Genomic DNA, 15463 nt, shown 5'->3' with positions numbered 1-15463 from the left:
CATCTCCTCCAACTGAACACAAAACTTATTGAGAGCAGCAACTTTGCTGTGTGTTTGTATATGCACTTGTACAGTGCCTAAAGCAGTACCTGGCCCAGATCAGGTTCCCAGGATAAAGTGTGAAGAAGAGAGTGTACTTTATGATGCTATTTTATTTTAATTTTTTTAAAATATTTGTTTTTTAGTTTTAGATGGACACAATATCTTTATTTACATTTATGTGGTGCTGAGGATCGAACCCAGCGCCTCGTGCATGCTAGACAAGCACTCTATCACTGAGCCACGACCCCAGCCCTGATGCTATTTTATTTTTAAGAACACATTTTTATCTTTGTGTGTGGTGGCAACTGTATACACATAAGCACATGCTGATAAAAGTCTGAAAAAATGTACTATGAGATGTTAAAGGAGACCATCTCGGAGCAGTGGAGTTATATACAATTATAATTTAAAAAATTATTTTCTGGGTATTTTTTAAGTTTTTAAAAACAAATGTAGCTCACTTCACTTGCAGCCATGTTTTCCAGTATTCCAAAAGCAGTCCCACCAGATGGGAGAAATGTAGATAGCTGTTTATGTGCCTCTCAGAAATAAGAGCTATCAGCAAAGCCAAAGGGATAGTGAAGTGCCAGAGGTTCTGGGTCTGCAGACTAGGGGCAGGTCAGAGTGTACAGAGAGGACAACTTGTCTTGCTGCCACGCTTCTTGGGAAGTGCAAGGCAGGAGAGCTCCACTCACTGGACTGACGGGCTACCTGAGATATACTTGCTGGGGTAAACTTCAGCCAGATGCTACTGGAGACCAAGTCCTGGGGTGAGCACAGGGGGACTGGAGTGGATCCTATTCCTGGACACCTACTCAAGCAAGGAACAATGCCTTTTGACCTATGTGTGTCACACTATCCCCATTCCTCCACCCGATGTATGTCCCATGTATGATGCATAAGATCACGGGGAGGCAGACCCTGGATGGGGAGGTTTCAGAAGTGGGGCCTGGTGGTGGTTTTTCCAGCCCTTGTGGGGCTTGGGCAGCAGCTCTTTATTCACAGGAATTTTCTAGCAGTGGGAATGGTCCTATTGATGCATCCCAGCTGAACAGAGAAGGAACACATGTAACTCAGATGAGACAGCTGGTGAGGCCCTGGCTAGGACAGCTAGATTGTTTGCCAATACCCTGAGGATCTCCTGCAAGGACTTCTCCAATAAATAAAGCCACCCTTCATCCCTGAGATGGACACGAAAGTCCAGCCACTCTCAGAGGTGGGAGGCAGAGTTATCTAGAGGAAAGTTAAGAGCAGCTGCCTCTCTACTCCCTGCCAAAGCCAGCTTAGCCAAAGCCCCAGGAAAATGCTGCAGCACACGAAACATGAAAATGCAAACCACAGACAGTCTGCTCTCCTTCCCATACACATGTTCAAACAAGACTGCCTTCCAGCCACAGCTGATGACTTCTACAGGATGAGGTCATTCCTATGGGTCCATCTGTGGCTTTTGCTCTCCCTTCATGACGATGTGCCAGTTTCCAGTTATCTGACCCATATGTGCAGACAGGGAAGAAGCAACAGCAAAGCATGATGAGTGTGAAGCCCACTTCCCACTGCACCTCCACAAGAGCCAGGCAGAGCCAGTCAGGGGATGGAATGAGTAATCCAGTCTAGATCTGCAAAGGAGTACTAGAGAAGATCTGCAGGGAGAGGCTGGTGAAGGGGTCTCCCAAATCTGCACTTTCTGTCCTCTTCTGTGGATCTCCCCTGGCTGGACAACACCCTCCTGAGCCTGACAGCCCAGGGTGAAGGACTAAAGGAAACTGGCTGCTGGGGAGCCATCCTCTAGCAGCAGGCTTGGGTGGTGTGCTTACTGTCCCAACTTCAGGGATGCTGGAAGTATTCAGGAGGCCTGAAGAGACTGCCACATCTAGGAGAAACATGGCTGAAGGGTGTTTAGATCCTACCAGAAGCTTCACCCATTCCACAGTAGAGCTCCAACTGCTAATAACCTATCTCTGAGAAAGCACAGAGGTGTTGCCTGAGATAGAAGAGAGGCAGACGCTGACTTTAGCAAGACCCTGGAGCTGACAGCCTCCCTGTGCAAGTCCTTAGCACCTTCTTTCCCTCTCCTAAGATTTCTCAGATTCAGAAGGGATTGGAGGGAGGTGAGTGACAGGACTTGATGGTAAAACCCCAGGATCTCATTGCCCCCAAGCAAATCTGGTACCTCTGAATGCAGTCCTAAATGTAGTAGGCTTTTTAAGGATGGCAAGTGTTACTGTAGGGTAGTGGTAGGGCTTCTGACACTTTGCAAAGGTCCATTTGAATAGAAGAATTGACAGCTGATCTGTCATGAGGTGGTAGTCATGAATGGTAGTCCTGGCCTTCAAGCTGCAAACTCCCATACTTCCCCACACGTAGGAAGAAACTATTTTGGGTTCAGCAGTCCAGACGACAACAAGAACTGCTAGAGTGAATGCTCCAAAACATGGGCCCTCTCTTGACTTCTTCCTAAAGGTATTTGCTTAGTTTATTATGAGAGGAGTATGGGTGCCAGGTTTCAACACAGCATCCCTGGACACTGCCAGATGATGTGTGTGGTGGAAAAGGGAAGGCCATAGGCTCAGAACTATGAAATTCTAGGTTATAACTCAGCAGTGGACAACCAGGCTGCTACTGCAGCCAGTGCCAAGTGATGAGGTGGAACCAGCTATGAGTAATCTGCCTTTGCCCACTGGCCCTGAATAAGCTGGCTTTTCTGCTGACTTGAGCCTTAAAGCTACCACAGAGTCTTGGGACCTTCCCCATCTGAGAGAGAGAGAGAGAGAGAGAGAGAGAGAGAGAAAACATGCATTGAAGTGGCAGCTACAATTCAGGAGCCCTGATGTATTCATTTCTAAAGTGACTTTGAACACCATGGTTTCTCCCAGATGCATGGAAACCCAGACCTAAATATTATTTAACAAAGGGATTTTTGCACTTAGATGGCTGGTGAAGGAAAAAAAAAAAAAGATGAGGAGGGTGGGGGAGGTACCACTCAGAGCTACTGAGCCTTTTTACATTTTATTTTGAGAGAGGGACTTGCTAAATCAAGCACCTGGCTCTGATGCTTCATTTATTGTCTGAGTACTAGGGATTGAACCCAAGGGTGCTCTAGTACTGGGCTATATTCCCAACCCTGAAATGGCCATCCTCCTGTGTCAGCCTCCCAAGTAATTGGGATTCAGGCATAGAAAAAAAGAAAAAAGAAAAGTGATCTGTCCTATTTTTGTGAAAGAAAAAAATAAAAAGAAAAGTGATCTGTCCTATCACAAATGAGGTGACAATGAACATATTTTTAACTCTTTATGTATTTCTATGAGCAACTGTGAGATATCTGGAAGTAGAAATGCTAGCTCAAAAGGACACATGCTTTACTAAGGGTAAACATTTATGGAGCTGGCCATATCTAATTTATACCTGCACCCACTGTGCACAGGAGCAATGGGAATATCTGGGCATGAGAATAAGGGAGAAGCTCAGGTCTCTGTCCTTCTCACCTCTCTTGGAGTGAGCCCTCAATGGGGTAACTTCTCCATGGTCTGTGCTATCTCCAGAGCCCTCAGTCAGCCTACATCTAGACATATGTGGAAGGCACCCAACTGTTATTTCATGGCAACTCTCAGACTATTAAAAAAAAAAAAAGCCCACTGGAAAAGCAGTAATGAAGTACAAAAGGGGAAAAGCCATAATAGGACAAGAATGAGGGTGGAGAGAAACAATGAGTAACAGACTGCAATTCATTTCTTGAGGTTGGAAAGTGAAAGGCAGAGTGTAGATGGTTGAGACAATACTGCAGGAAGCTGCTACCTGAAGTAATCATCAGTCTACATGGGAGTGATCACCAGATTTGCCAAGGGAGCCTAAGAGGGAAGCTGGGTCCTGAATAACGGGTACAGAGGACAGAAACAAAGCTAAAACTGGGATTTGCTCAAGGGCTGTCTACAGAACAGTTTCCCCAAAGGCTTTATTGGTTGTCACATCCCAGGGGCAAGCACTTAATGCTTCCTTAATGCTGGCCTCCAAAAATGCTAAACTGAAGGACTAGAACAGAAGTTGGCAAACTTTTCTGTAAATACTGGGCCAGAGAGTAAATATTTTAGGCTCTACAGTAAATACAGTTCTCTGGTTCATATTACTCCTCATTTCGGGATGGGGGTTGGTGACCAAGAACGGTAATTAAGCTGCACATCTCAAGCAAATCCTGATCCACAAGTATGAGAGTAGCTACCCATTTAGCACAAGGACCTACTATAAGAGCAGATCAAAATTCAAGAAGGGACACATCAACCTACATGGATATCAGCCTGGTGCTTGCTTTCTTCATATCTTTCTTTTCTTTTTTTGAGATGGAATATCTCTTGTTGCCCTAGCTGGCCTTGAACTCAAGATCCTGCTGCCTAGCCTTCAGAGTAGCTGGAGTTACAGGCATACACCACTATATCTGGCTCTGGTGCTTCATTTATTTTTTGAGTACTGAGACTGAACCCAGGGATACTACAACTGAGCTACATTCCCAGCCCTTTTTATTTTATTTTGAGCCAGGGTGTCACTAAGTTACCCAGAATGGCCTTGAATATGTGATCCTTCTGCCTCAATCTCCCAAATTGCGAGGCATAGACCACAAAGTCCAGCAGGTGCTTCATTTTTTTTTTAAATATTTTTTAGTTGTAGTTGGACACAAAACCTTTGTTTTATTTAATCATTTTTATGTGGTGCTGAGGATCGAACCCAGGTGAGCGCTTTATCGCTGAGTCACAACCCCAGCCCAGTGCTTCATTTTTAAATGTGGATGAGCTACTGTGTAAAGCACCAAACACTGGGGGGGAACCCAGCAGTTTGAAAAAGAATGACCAAGATAAACAACCAGAACCAGATTCCAGAGGGAATGAAAGAATTTGAGGGTCAGGAGATAATTTTAAAAACAATTCTAATCAGTGTACTAGAGACATTCAACTCAATTTGGCCTCTTTATAAAACAAGAGCAAGATGCTATGAGAACAAAATAATCAGAGAACCAGAGGAAAAAGAATTAAAAACATCATCACCAAATTAATGCCTTCACTAGAAGGTCTAGAAAACAAAGTGAAGACAATCTACCACATTGTAGAAAAAAAGTAAATCCCACATGGAAAAAGTGAGACAACAAGCACACAAGATCAATTCAGGAAATGTAATAATTAATTAAATAAATAATGAGTTTCCAGGGTTGGTGATATAGCTCAGTGGTAGAGCATGTGCCTAGCATGTAGCCCAGGATTCAATCCCCAGCATGGGAAAATAGGGAGGGGGACTTAGAGGCTATGGTGGTAGTGGAGGGGATGGATTTCAAGCAAAAGGAAATTGAGAGACGGAAATTATCAAAGAAATAATAGAAAAAAATGTTTATGGGAGAATGCCCTAAAGCTTTCAATTGAAAGGGTTCAAGAATATCTAGAGCAATGAATGCAAACAAGAACAGCCCCCCAACAAACAATCCAACTTAGACACATCCTTTCAAAACTTCAGAAAACCAAAGATCAAGAGAACATACTCTATGTTTCAAAAAAAGGAAACAATGCAAAAAGAAAGACCCCAAACAACCCCCAAGTTATCTAAAAAATGAGCATCAAACTGGCATCAGATATTAGCAACAGATGGAAGCTTGGAGTTAACAGATCAATGACTTTAATGTTTGAAGGGAAAAAAACTTAAATTCTGTATTCAGTCAAACTATCAATCAAAAGTGACAGCAAAATAAAGAAATCAAAGTTTACCTCCCACATATTCTTGCTGAGGAACTACTTACTAAAGTACTTTAGCTAATCAAGAGTAAAACAAGAAAGAAATAGAATGTAGAAAACAGTGGATCTGACCCAGGAAATTTGTAAAAGGGAGTCTCTGGTTGAAAGCAATATAGCATGCCTACACAATCACCTGCCCAGACTCTGCAAACAGTGGGATGAGGAAGGAGAGAGATCAAGTAATAAATTATCAAACTAGGTGGCTGGATCATTTTCAAGAGCAGAGTGTAAAGTTCCATTATTCTTTTAACCACAACAAGAAGAGTGGCTACTAGAAAATCCATGAAAAAGCAATGGTTGATAAAACAATGGTTCAAATATGGAGCAAACTAAAGAATAGCATAATTTAGAGGAATTTGCTGGACTCTAAGAAAAGCCATTCAACCTATACATCAGAAATACTCTCATTTGGCATAAGGATTATATACACTGGGCAGCTGGAAAAGGAATAATATGTCACAATAATGTAAACACTGTTTATTGGTTTTCAACTGAGAATCAACTTACAGTCAAAGCAAAAAAGATTTCATGGATGGTTGGGGATCCAGCTCAGTAGTAGTAAGAGCACTTGCTTAGCATGCATAAGGCCTTGGATTCCATGTTCACTCAACAGAATATACACAATAACATGAAATAAAAGGACAATAGTATGGAAATAGTGAAGGACACAAGAGGTGGTGCAAACACTGGAGGTGATATAGATTTTATGTATTTAGGATTCCAAAGACAATTTAAAAAATGATATAAACAGCAAAAAGTGTGAAGAGAGGAGAGGGAGGGAGGAAGAAGAAAGAATACTTCTATTTTCTTAATGAGTAAGAAAGAACTGTATTAGGGTTAAGTGTCTGGAGGAACTACCAAACATAAACCCCAGGAATGTTCTCAACAGTGGGTGCTTCTAGGAAGCAAGACCAGGGTGGGGCAGAGTGGTATAAGAGCCTGTTCCTGCCCACTATGAGCCTTTTGGTGCTATTTGATTATGTTACCACATAATTACATTGATGGCTTTGATAAATATCCTGGCCCTATCCAAAAATTGTTATTCAGAAGGTCCACAATCTGTATTTGACAAAGTTCATAAAGCAATTCTGATACGTCTACAAGACCTATCTACTAATAAAACCTGGCATTTTATCATACCTCCATTCAAATTTGAGATACTATGATTATATGATTTCATATGATAAAGAACCCCCTCCAAAATGAGCTAGCCAGCTATTTGAACTCACGCTCCTTTTGCTTCAGTTTCCCAAGTAGCCGGGATTATAGATGTGCACTACCACAATCTTTAGGTGGGAGAATATTCTTTATCCACCAGAGTACTGACCAGTTTCTCTTAACCATTAATTAGGAAATACATTATACATATAAAACAAAGGTGTATGTATGTGTGTATATATACAAAATATATAACTTTCTTTTCTAATGGTGCTGGGAAATTGAACCCAGCACCTTGCACTTGCTAGGCAAGTGCTCTAGCACTGAGCTATATTCTTGGTCCTCCTTATTTGGAAACAGGGTATCAGTAAATTACCAAGGCTGGCCTTGAACTTGTGATCCTCCTGCTTCAGTCTCCTGAACCACTGGGATTACAGACATGTACCACCACATCTGGCTTAAAATATGTATCATTTAAAGACTTAAAAAGAGTAACCATGCACAGAATGCACAGTCCAAGAAATAAAACATTACTAGAACTTTAGTCATTCTCTGCACTACTCCCACCAAGGATAATCACCTTCTTGATTTGGGGGCTAATCATTTCTTTGTTATTTTCATAGGCTTATTACATCTATATATCCCTAAGCAGTATGTAATTTAGTTCTGCTTGTTTTTCCACTTCCTTCACTGGAATCACACCATGTGCATTCTGTATCTTGCTCTTCTTGCCCTGCATGGTGAGACTCATTCCTCAATGATATAGGAAGCTATAGTTCATTTACACGGCCATAGAGAGGTAGCTCACTATAGGAATATACCTCAGTTTATTGATCTATTCTACTGTTATTGGATGGTTTCTAGTTTTTTCCTATCATAAACAATGCAGTTATGAAAACTCTTCAGCAAACAATTAGTCTTTCAAAATGTTCCTTCCAAACAAACCTTCACCATCTCTTCAGAGGTCTGGGTTTTGCCTCTGCAAAGAGCACAGAGCAGAAAACCCTGGCCTGTGGCTAAAGTACTGGGTGTTCTCTGTAATTGAAAGATGATGCTCCCTACCCTGGCCTCCCTTTCACACAGGGATGCCTGTCTCCTCCTCCGAACCTGAGATTCCACCCCCTGCTTTCCAGCAGACAAAACAACTGGCCTTTTTAGAGGCAGTCTGGGATTCTGAGTCACACCCTTCTCTGACTATCTGACCTCCCTTCTTCTCCAGGTAAGAAGGAATAGAGATCTCAATGAAAGAGCTCCATTGATAGGCCACAGGCATGAGAGCTGAGGCAACAGGAAGTACTGATACAGGCTCTGCCCTGCTTGGATGGCACAGGGAGCATAACTGTGTTTGATGCCAGCCATCTGGCCTACTAGTTCCACGTTTGCCACCTGGCAAAAGGAAGAAGAAAGGAAATCTACCGTGGTCAAGACTAGTTACTTTTCCCTGTATTACATGTATAGTTTACCTCAAGGCTCCTATGATGAAAAAGGTGGAAAAATAGATAACACATAATAACATTCTCAGATACATACCATATCCCACCTGCAGTGTGCTCAGTAGATCATAACCCATGATAATGGCCATGAAGTCAATTTAAGAAGTTAAGTTCAATACTTTAAAAAGAAAACAGACAAGACCGGAATAAAGTAAGAAATACTGGATTGTATCCCACATCTTGTTTTGTGAAACTTATGTTTCACTTATATTCATTTATACTGAATATAAATGTATTGGATGCGTATTGGATCACAATATAAAATGAGCCCCTTATTGAGGGTAGAGGCTAAACATTTTCTTATCTATTTCATAACTGTTCCACTGAGGTAAAGGCAGTTACTAACCCAACATAACTAAATTAAATAGCTAAAGCTACTTCCCCAGTTTCATCTGTGCCCCATCGCCCAGTTTCTGCTCCCCAGCCTAACAGCCTCCTTTCTGTTCCTCTTTCCTTCCTGGACCATGTGCTATTCTCTCAGTTCAGAACATTTTCCTCACACCTCTCACAAAGCTGGTTCCTTCTCATCTGCCAGGTTTCAGCCTAAGTCTTCATCTCTGCTGCAAAGAGTCTTCCTGGACCCCCAGTCTGAGCAGTCCCTTGACTGCTTAAGGTGACCAGGACACTTATTTCCTTGTTTGCTACCTGCCTTCCCCTCCAGAACTCCAAAGACAGGGCTAACATCTGCTGTGCTCACCAATACATACCCAGGAGCCACGAAAGCAGCTGGCACAGAGCAGGCACTTCACACTTGTAAACTGAATAAGAAACATCCCAAGTTCTCTTATTGGTAAATGGCTGAGCCAGGACTCCAGACTCTGTCTGACTGGATAGCTTGCTCTTTACCCCTGCATAGTATTGACACTTGGTAACTGCCTATCACTTCCCTAGCATATACCACTAGAAAGTGTCAGCGCCAGGATAGAACCCAGGCATGTCTCGCAACCAAAGCCCATGCTCTCTCTAGCATGTCATGGTGTGAGACCATGAGTGGCTCACAGGGTCAGTCTCCTGTGGTGAACTAAGAATATGAAGGGAATAAATAAATGAGACTGCAAAACCTTCAGACCTGAAGCAATTCGCCAGTGACTAGAGAAATACCAGAAATCAGCTAAGTACAGGATTTGTATTGAGTCCAAAAGGCAGTTTAGAAATAAGGGGTGAGGGGCTCCCTAAGGTAAGTAATATTCTGGGAAGGAGGACTAGAGATACTGTCAGGGATAGCAGAAAAACTCAAAAGGGCAACCTTGCAGGGGGAACAGAGAGCTCAGGTTGCAGTAATCACACTTTAAGGTACCTCTGGTGGGCAGCATTGAATTGTAATTCTGAGACAGAGAATAGAGAGAGAGGAAGGAGCCCCAAAAGACTCCAGCCAGGACCTGACCTGGAAGCCAGAGCAGCTGACTACAGGAACACTTTGGCAATACTGCCACCTTGTGGCTGAGGAGCTCCTGGCCCACAGGAAAAACAATCTACAGATAGGTCAGTTTGAGGGTTCATTCTTCAGTGGTCCTCATAAAGCACTTAATATGGGTTTGGCTGTTGGGGCTTGCAAATGGCCCTAATATGGCTCCAACCTTCAAGGACCTCTGTTCTCTACATCCCAGCTTTGATCGAACCCTTTTTTTATCTTCATCTTTTGATAATTTCTGTCCCTTCTGCTATCATCCCAACATGTCTAAGAGCAGGGATGGCTGCTAATTCATCTGAAGCTACCATAACAAGCATAGGATCCAGCACATCAGAATAATAATAGCAACTACTATTTAATAGGGGCTAAGTGTTTCCAAATACATTACACCTTGGGTTCTCGCATTTCACCCATGAAGTACCTATGAGACCACCAAATGAAAATATCAAGGAGGCATTTACTTCAATATGAGCTGGAGTTCTTGGAGAAGCCAGGGATGGAGAAATAAAGGTGGGCATCACCAGTACACACGGTGTTTTCTAGAGACTAGTGCCTCTCAAAATTTAATGTATATATGACTCACAGGGAAATTTTGCTAAAATGCAGACTCTTTCAATCTGGAATGGAGCTGGGGATTGTTTCTATCAAGCTCCAGGGAGAGCCCACACTAATGATCCCACAGACCACATTCTAAGGGGCAAAAATCTGAAATAGACTGGGTGTGATGGCACGTGCCTATAATCCCAGTGGCGGGGGAGACTGAGATAGGAGGATAGCGAGTTCAAAATAAGCCTCAGCAAAAGCAAGGTACTAAGCAACTCAGTGACACCCTGTCTATAAATAAAATACAAAATAGGGCTGGAGATGTGGCTCAGTAGTTGAGTGCCCCTGAGTTCAAGCCCCAGTACCAAAAAAAAAAAAATCTGGAATAGAAACTATAGCTAGAAGGTCACATCTGACTCATTGCCCATTTGTACACAACTCAGCAAACTAAAAATGGAGTGATATTTTCATTTGTAGAGGATGAAAAAAGAGGAAGAAGAGAAGATAAAGAGGAGGAGTCTGAAACCATCTATGCCTTATCATGAATAAAATATTTATTCTTTGGTTCTTCATAAAAAATGTTTACCAATTCAATCTAGAAAGTCACCCTGGGAGAGGATATATAGATAAACAAGGGGGAGACAAGAATCAGGTCCAGGCCCTGTGTCTTCCAAACCCCTAGCCCTACTTTGAGTAAAAAAGGCAAGAGTACAAAGCACAGCACATGTTGATAAGAAGGCAGAGAAAGAAAAGCTTCCATCTGAGGCTCCAAGATGTGCAGGGGTGGTTCTGCAAAAAGGGCTATATAGACATGCAGAGCTCAGAACAAGGAAGTGGACCTTGGAAAGTCAATAACTGACTGCCTTTTTCAGTGTTCACCTTGGAACAAAGACAGAAATAGAAAGAAAAGAGCAGTGACCACTACCACCTGTGTGCAGTGCCACAGAAGTACTAAAAAAATAGAAAGGAAACCTTGTAGATTCTACAGGATTGACTTGAGCTGCAGAACCTTCTGAATTTTGGCTGAGGATGGGGAGAGGAAGTGGAAGGATTGATGGAGGCAAAAGAAAGGGACTGTCAGCAAAATAACACCCCAGAGCCTGTAGTATGGGGGCCTCTCCAAGCCATATTTGGCTACAGTGCCTTCTGTCATGCTTCAGTTAAGGAATACATTCATTTAAATGTCAATGCCTGAGAAAGTAAATATAGCTGTCCATTTCCATCAACTTGAACCACTGAATCTGGCTCTCTTTCAATGAATACTAGGCTGTTTTGCTCTCTGTTGTGAAAGATTTGCTTTTCTCACATCAAGTTTTCACATATATTTCCAAAGGACTACAGTAGCACCCTTTCGTCAAGGTACAGAAAAGACTGCATCAAAAAGACAGGAAGATATCTGTAAAGGCAAATGGCTCTAAAATGCTAGAGGACAAATAAGAACAGAAGGATATGACAAAGTAATTATATGAAAAAACAGATCCCCAAATTTCCTGGCTGGGAACCATTAAGGTCAACCAGTCTTCCTCCTCTTTACAGCAAAGCTGCATATAAAACCTAACCATCTAACTAGTCAGTGGCACAGGCCTGTAATCCCAGCGACTTGGGAGGCTGTGGTAGGAGGACTGCAAGTTCAAGACCAGTCTCAGCAATTTAGGAAGGCCTTAACAACTTAGTGAGACCTTGTCTTAAAACAAAAATAAAAAGGGCTGGGATGTGGCTCAGTAGTTAAGCACCCCTGGGTTCAATCCCTGGTACAAAAAAAATGAAACAAAACAACAACAACAAATCTAACCATCTAGAGGGGAAAAACAGCATGTGCCATGCTTGGCTTTGGGCATAAAACATTCTTTCTCTTCTTGATAAATTAAAAAATGTTTGCAATCAAAAACAAATCTCTACTCATAACTTATGAGTTTCTGCCCTTCTCAAGCCCATCCTACTTGATAATATTGTTTGTCTCCCCTTCCACAAATGGATTCCTTCAGAGAAGTGACTATCTTTGCAGCACCCGGCACACTCTTACACCAATCTACTGAAAGACAGTTCTCCTGCCACCTACTGGCTGTGTGATTTTGGACAAGTTTCTTAATCTTTCAAAATCTCAGTTTCTGGGGCTGGAGATGTGGCTCAAATGGTAGTGCACTCGCCTAGCATACGTGAGGCAGTGGGTTCGATTCTCAGCACCACATAAAAAAATAAAATAAAATAAAGATATTGTGCCCACTTAAAACTAAAAAATAAATATTAAAAAAAAAAAACACCTCAGTTTCTTCATTGTGAAGTCCTTTCACAACAGGATTGTTTTGAAGATTAAATGTGCTAATACATGCAAAATACTTCACATGCTGGTTAATAAGACAGTTATGTTTAATAAGTGCTGGTAATTATTATCATTCAATAATAAAATGAATCTATTATTCCAGCCCACAAATAACACGTTTCCCCCCAAACATACCACAACAGAAAGGCTTTCTCAACCCTGCCAGTACTGACAGTTCTTTGTTGGTGGGGACCTATCTTGTACCTTGTAGAATGTTTCATAGCATTCCTGGCTTCTATTCATTAGATACCAATAGCACACACACACAGTCCCAGTTCTAACAACAAAAACTGGCTTCAGAGATTGCCCAAATGTTTCCTGGAGGAAAAATTTCTCCCTCCTTCATTAAGAACTATCACAGTAGAATATGGAAATCAGGCATAGAAAGTCTGGTCACCATAGCTCCTAGTTTCTCACCATCCCATTGTGTCCACACACAGCCACCTCAGTCATTATTTGCTTACCACTCAGTTGCCTTGGAGGGAACAGGTGATAGGTGCTGTAGATATCATTGGAAAATTGCAACTGGAGCTCAGGGGTGCCTTTCAGGAGCTGGGCCACCTGTTCTACCTGAAACGGTGTCTTCTCCAGGATCACAACAGCATCCTCTCCATTCCCATCCCCAGAGTCCTCATTCACCTGTGGGGAGAGATACTATCAGTGGGCCCAGGCACAGAGCCACAGAAGCCTGCAGAGCAAAGGCAGACATTTCCAAGGCCTCTGAAATCACAGCATTTAGGATTTCCTGCTCTGTAGTCTTCTTTCTTAGGAAGTCTAGTCAATGGTACTGATGTTTTTCATTTTTTCTCCAAAGAAGGTGTCTTAATGCAAATCTTTGTGGCAATTTTCATACCTTTCTTCCAAAAGATGAAAAGCTTTACAGTTATCTCTTTTAGGTTCACAAGACCTTTCTCAAAATGGGGGGGGGGGGGTGCTGGGTAAAAGGCAGTCTGTGTAGACAAGACCTTGGATAGGAAGTTTGAAAGGAAAGAAAATAAAACACTAATACCATCAGGACACTTCTCCCTCCTCCAACCTGTTGTCAAGTTACCTGCCTCCAAGGAATTGTTCCTCTTAATAAAAGTTGTTAATGAATGCCCTCTGGGCTGCTCCCTTCCTGCCTGTACTCCTGGGGTGCTTAGTCCTGGCCCTAGGATCACTCCACCTTTTGGTCTCCTAGGCAAGATAAAAGGTGAAGGGGGCATGAAAACAAAGGAAATCCAAAATCTATACAAGGGGCAGGACATCCCTACTTCCTCAGGCACCAACTTCCAACTTGGACCCCCTCCAGAGGAGTCTCTGTCTCTCTGTTCTATCCTTTAAGTAAAACTTATTGCTCTTGCCTTGGGACTCAGATGCTCAAAAACGGTATCAAAACCATCCCCATTTTAGAAGAAAAGATGAAGACACTGAGGTCTAGAGAAATTAAGTGACTATCCAAAGTCACATGAACACTTAGTGTTTAAACAGAAACTAGAATCTAAGTCTCTCAACTAACCCCTAGCTCAAAGGCTCTCTTGCCTTCAGCAGGTGATACACACTGAAGACAAGTGAGGCTGAGAAAACCAGATAGGGCCTTATAAAAAACAAGAGACACAAAGAGGCATGGAAGATTAAACCCCTTGTTCCTCCCAAAGATGTGAATTCCTGCTAGTGATTCTGGGGAACCTGACCTTGGCTAGAACTTCTCACTAGTTTAAGATGGTCTCCATCTTACCTGAACCCCTGCTAGTCGTTGAGCACAGTATTAGAGCCAGCAGGGTATGTCTCCGCAGGGATACTCTGCAGTCCTGTAGATCAGGGATGGTACCTCTCAGCGCCCCAGCCAGTCCCTGATACGCATAAAAGTGCATGGTGTGTGGAAGTGGACTAGCAATTTAACACGCTGTCTCCTGTTAGACTAACGTCCTGTAAAGCAGGGATCCTATCTCCTACTGTCTCGACGCATTTCCAGGGACACGATCCAGTAAGACATCCAGCAATATTTACTGGTTCCTAGCCAGAGTTACATATTGAATGAATGATGGTGAATGGCGTGGGGAAGTTAACAAGGGAGTTTTAATCTGATATACTTTAAAAGGATTAGTTGACATTTCTAAGGAAAATTCGACCTAGATGTATTCATTCCTTTAATGCCACGAACAATCTTGACACCCCATGCATTATAGTGGCGCACTCCGACACCCCGAATAATGTGATTGGTATTTCCCGGCCGGGATGCGAACAAATGAGCCTCCAAAGCTATGACTGGTTCCCTCCTTCCTGGGCCCCCATTTCAGGGTTGTCTAATGGTACCTTCCCGTGTAGGAAAATGATTTTGTCCCGCGCAGATTCCCTCAGCACTTTTTGCACTCTAAAGCCGGAGAACGGTAAGCGAACACGAGAAGAAGTACCATTTCCAACTCCTGTTTCCTTTTCTCCTGTGCTGCGGGTTTCCGCCTCGGCGTCGGATTCGCGCTTTCTTTTGGGCTGAGGTGCAGTGTCCGCCATGCTGCTCGGAAGGAGCTGTGCGCCTGCGCGAACTAGCCGCTAGTTCCGCCCCTCGCGGCTGCTCCTCCAGGCCATGCGGGGCTGAGACTTCAACTCCCGGCGTGCTCAGTGCTGGCAGAGCTGGGACTCCAACTCACGGCGTGCTCCGTAGCGCAATTCACTAGGGTTCCCCTGTGGGGCGGATCCCACTGAGGAGCGCGAAGGAGCTTTTTAAATCCACGTCGCTTGCCGACCTTGAGAG

The 15463-nt window shown here is 43.0% G+C and overlaps 1 protein-coding gene across 1 annotated transcript in view; it reads right to left on the bottom strand.

Moving 5' to 3' along the window:
- Dcps (decapping enzyme, scavenger) overlaps window positions 1-15256 on the bottom strand; it is a 37770-nt gene extending 22514 nt beyond the window's left edge. The window contains exons 1-2 of the mRNA XM_015499020.2: window positions 15028-15256; window positions 13197-13371 (exon numbers count right to left, since the gene is read on the bottom strand). Of these exons, the coding sequence (XP_015354506.1) occupies window positions 13197-13371; window positions 15028-15222 (370 nt within the window). The 5' untranslated portion in view covers window positions 15223-15256. The remainder of the gene's footprint in view (window positions 1-13196; window positions 13372-15027) is intronic.
- Window positions 15257-15463: the final 207 nt, after the last annotated feature.

The sequence above is a fragment of the Marmota marmota genome, unplaced genomic scaffold, assembly GCF_001458135.2.
Source record: "Marmota marmota marmota unplaced genomic scaffold, marMar, whole genome shotgun sequence".
In the NCBI taxonomy this organism is placed as follows: domain Eukaryota; kingdom Metazoa; phylum Chordata; class Mammalia; order Rodentia; family Sciuridae; genus Marmota; species Marmota marmota.
This window is presented reverse-complemented; position numbering and strand designations above follow the sequence as displayed.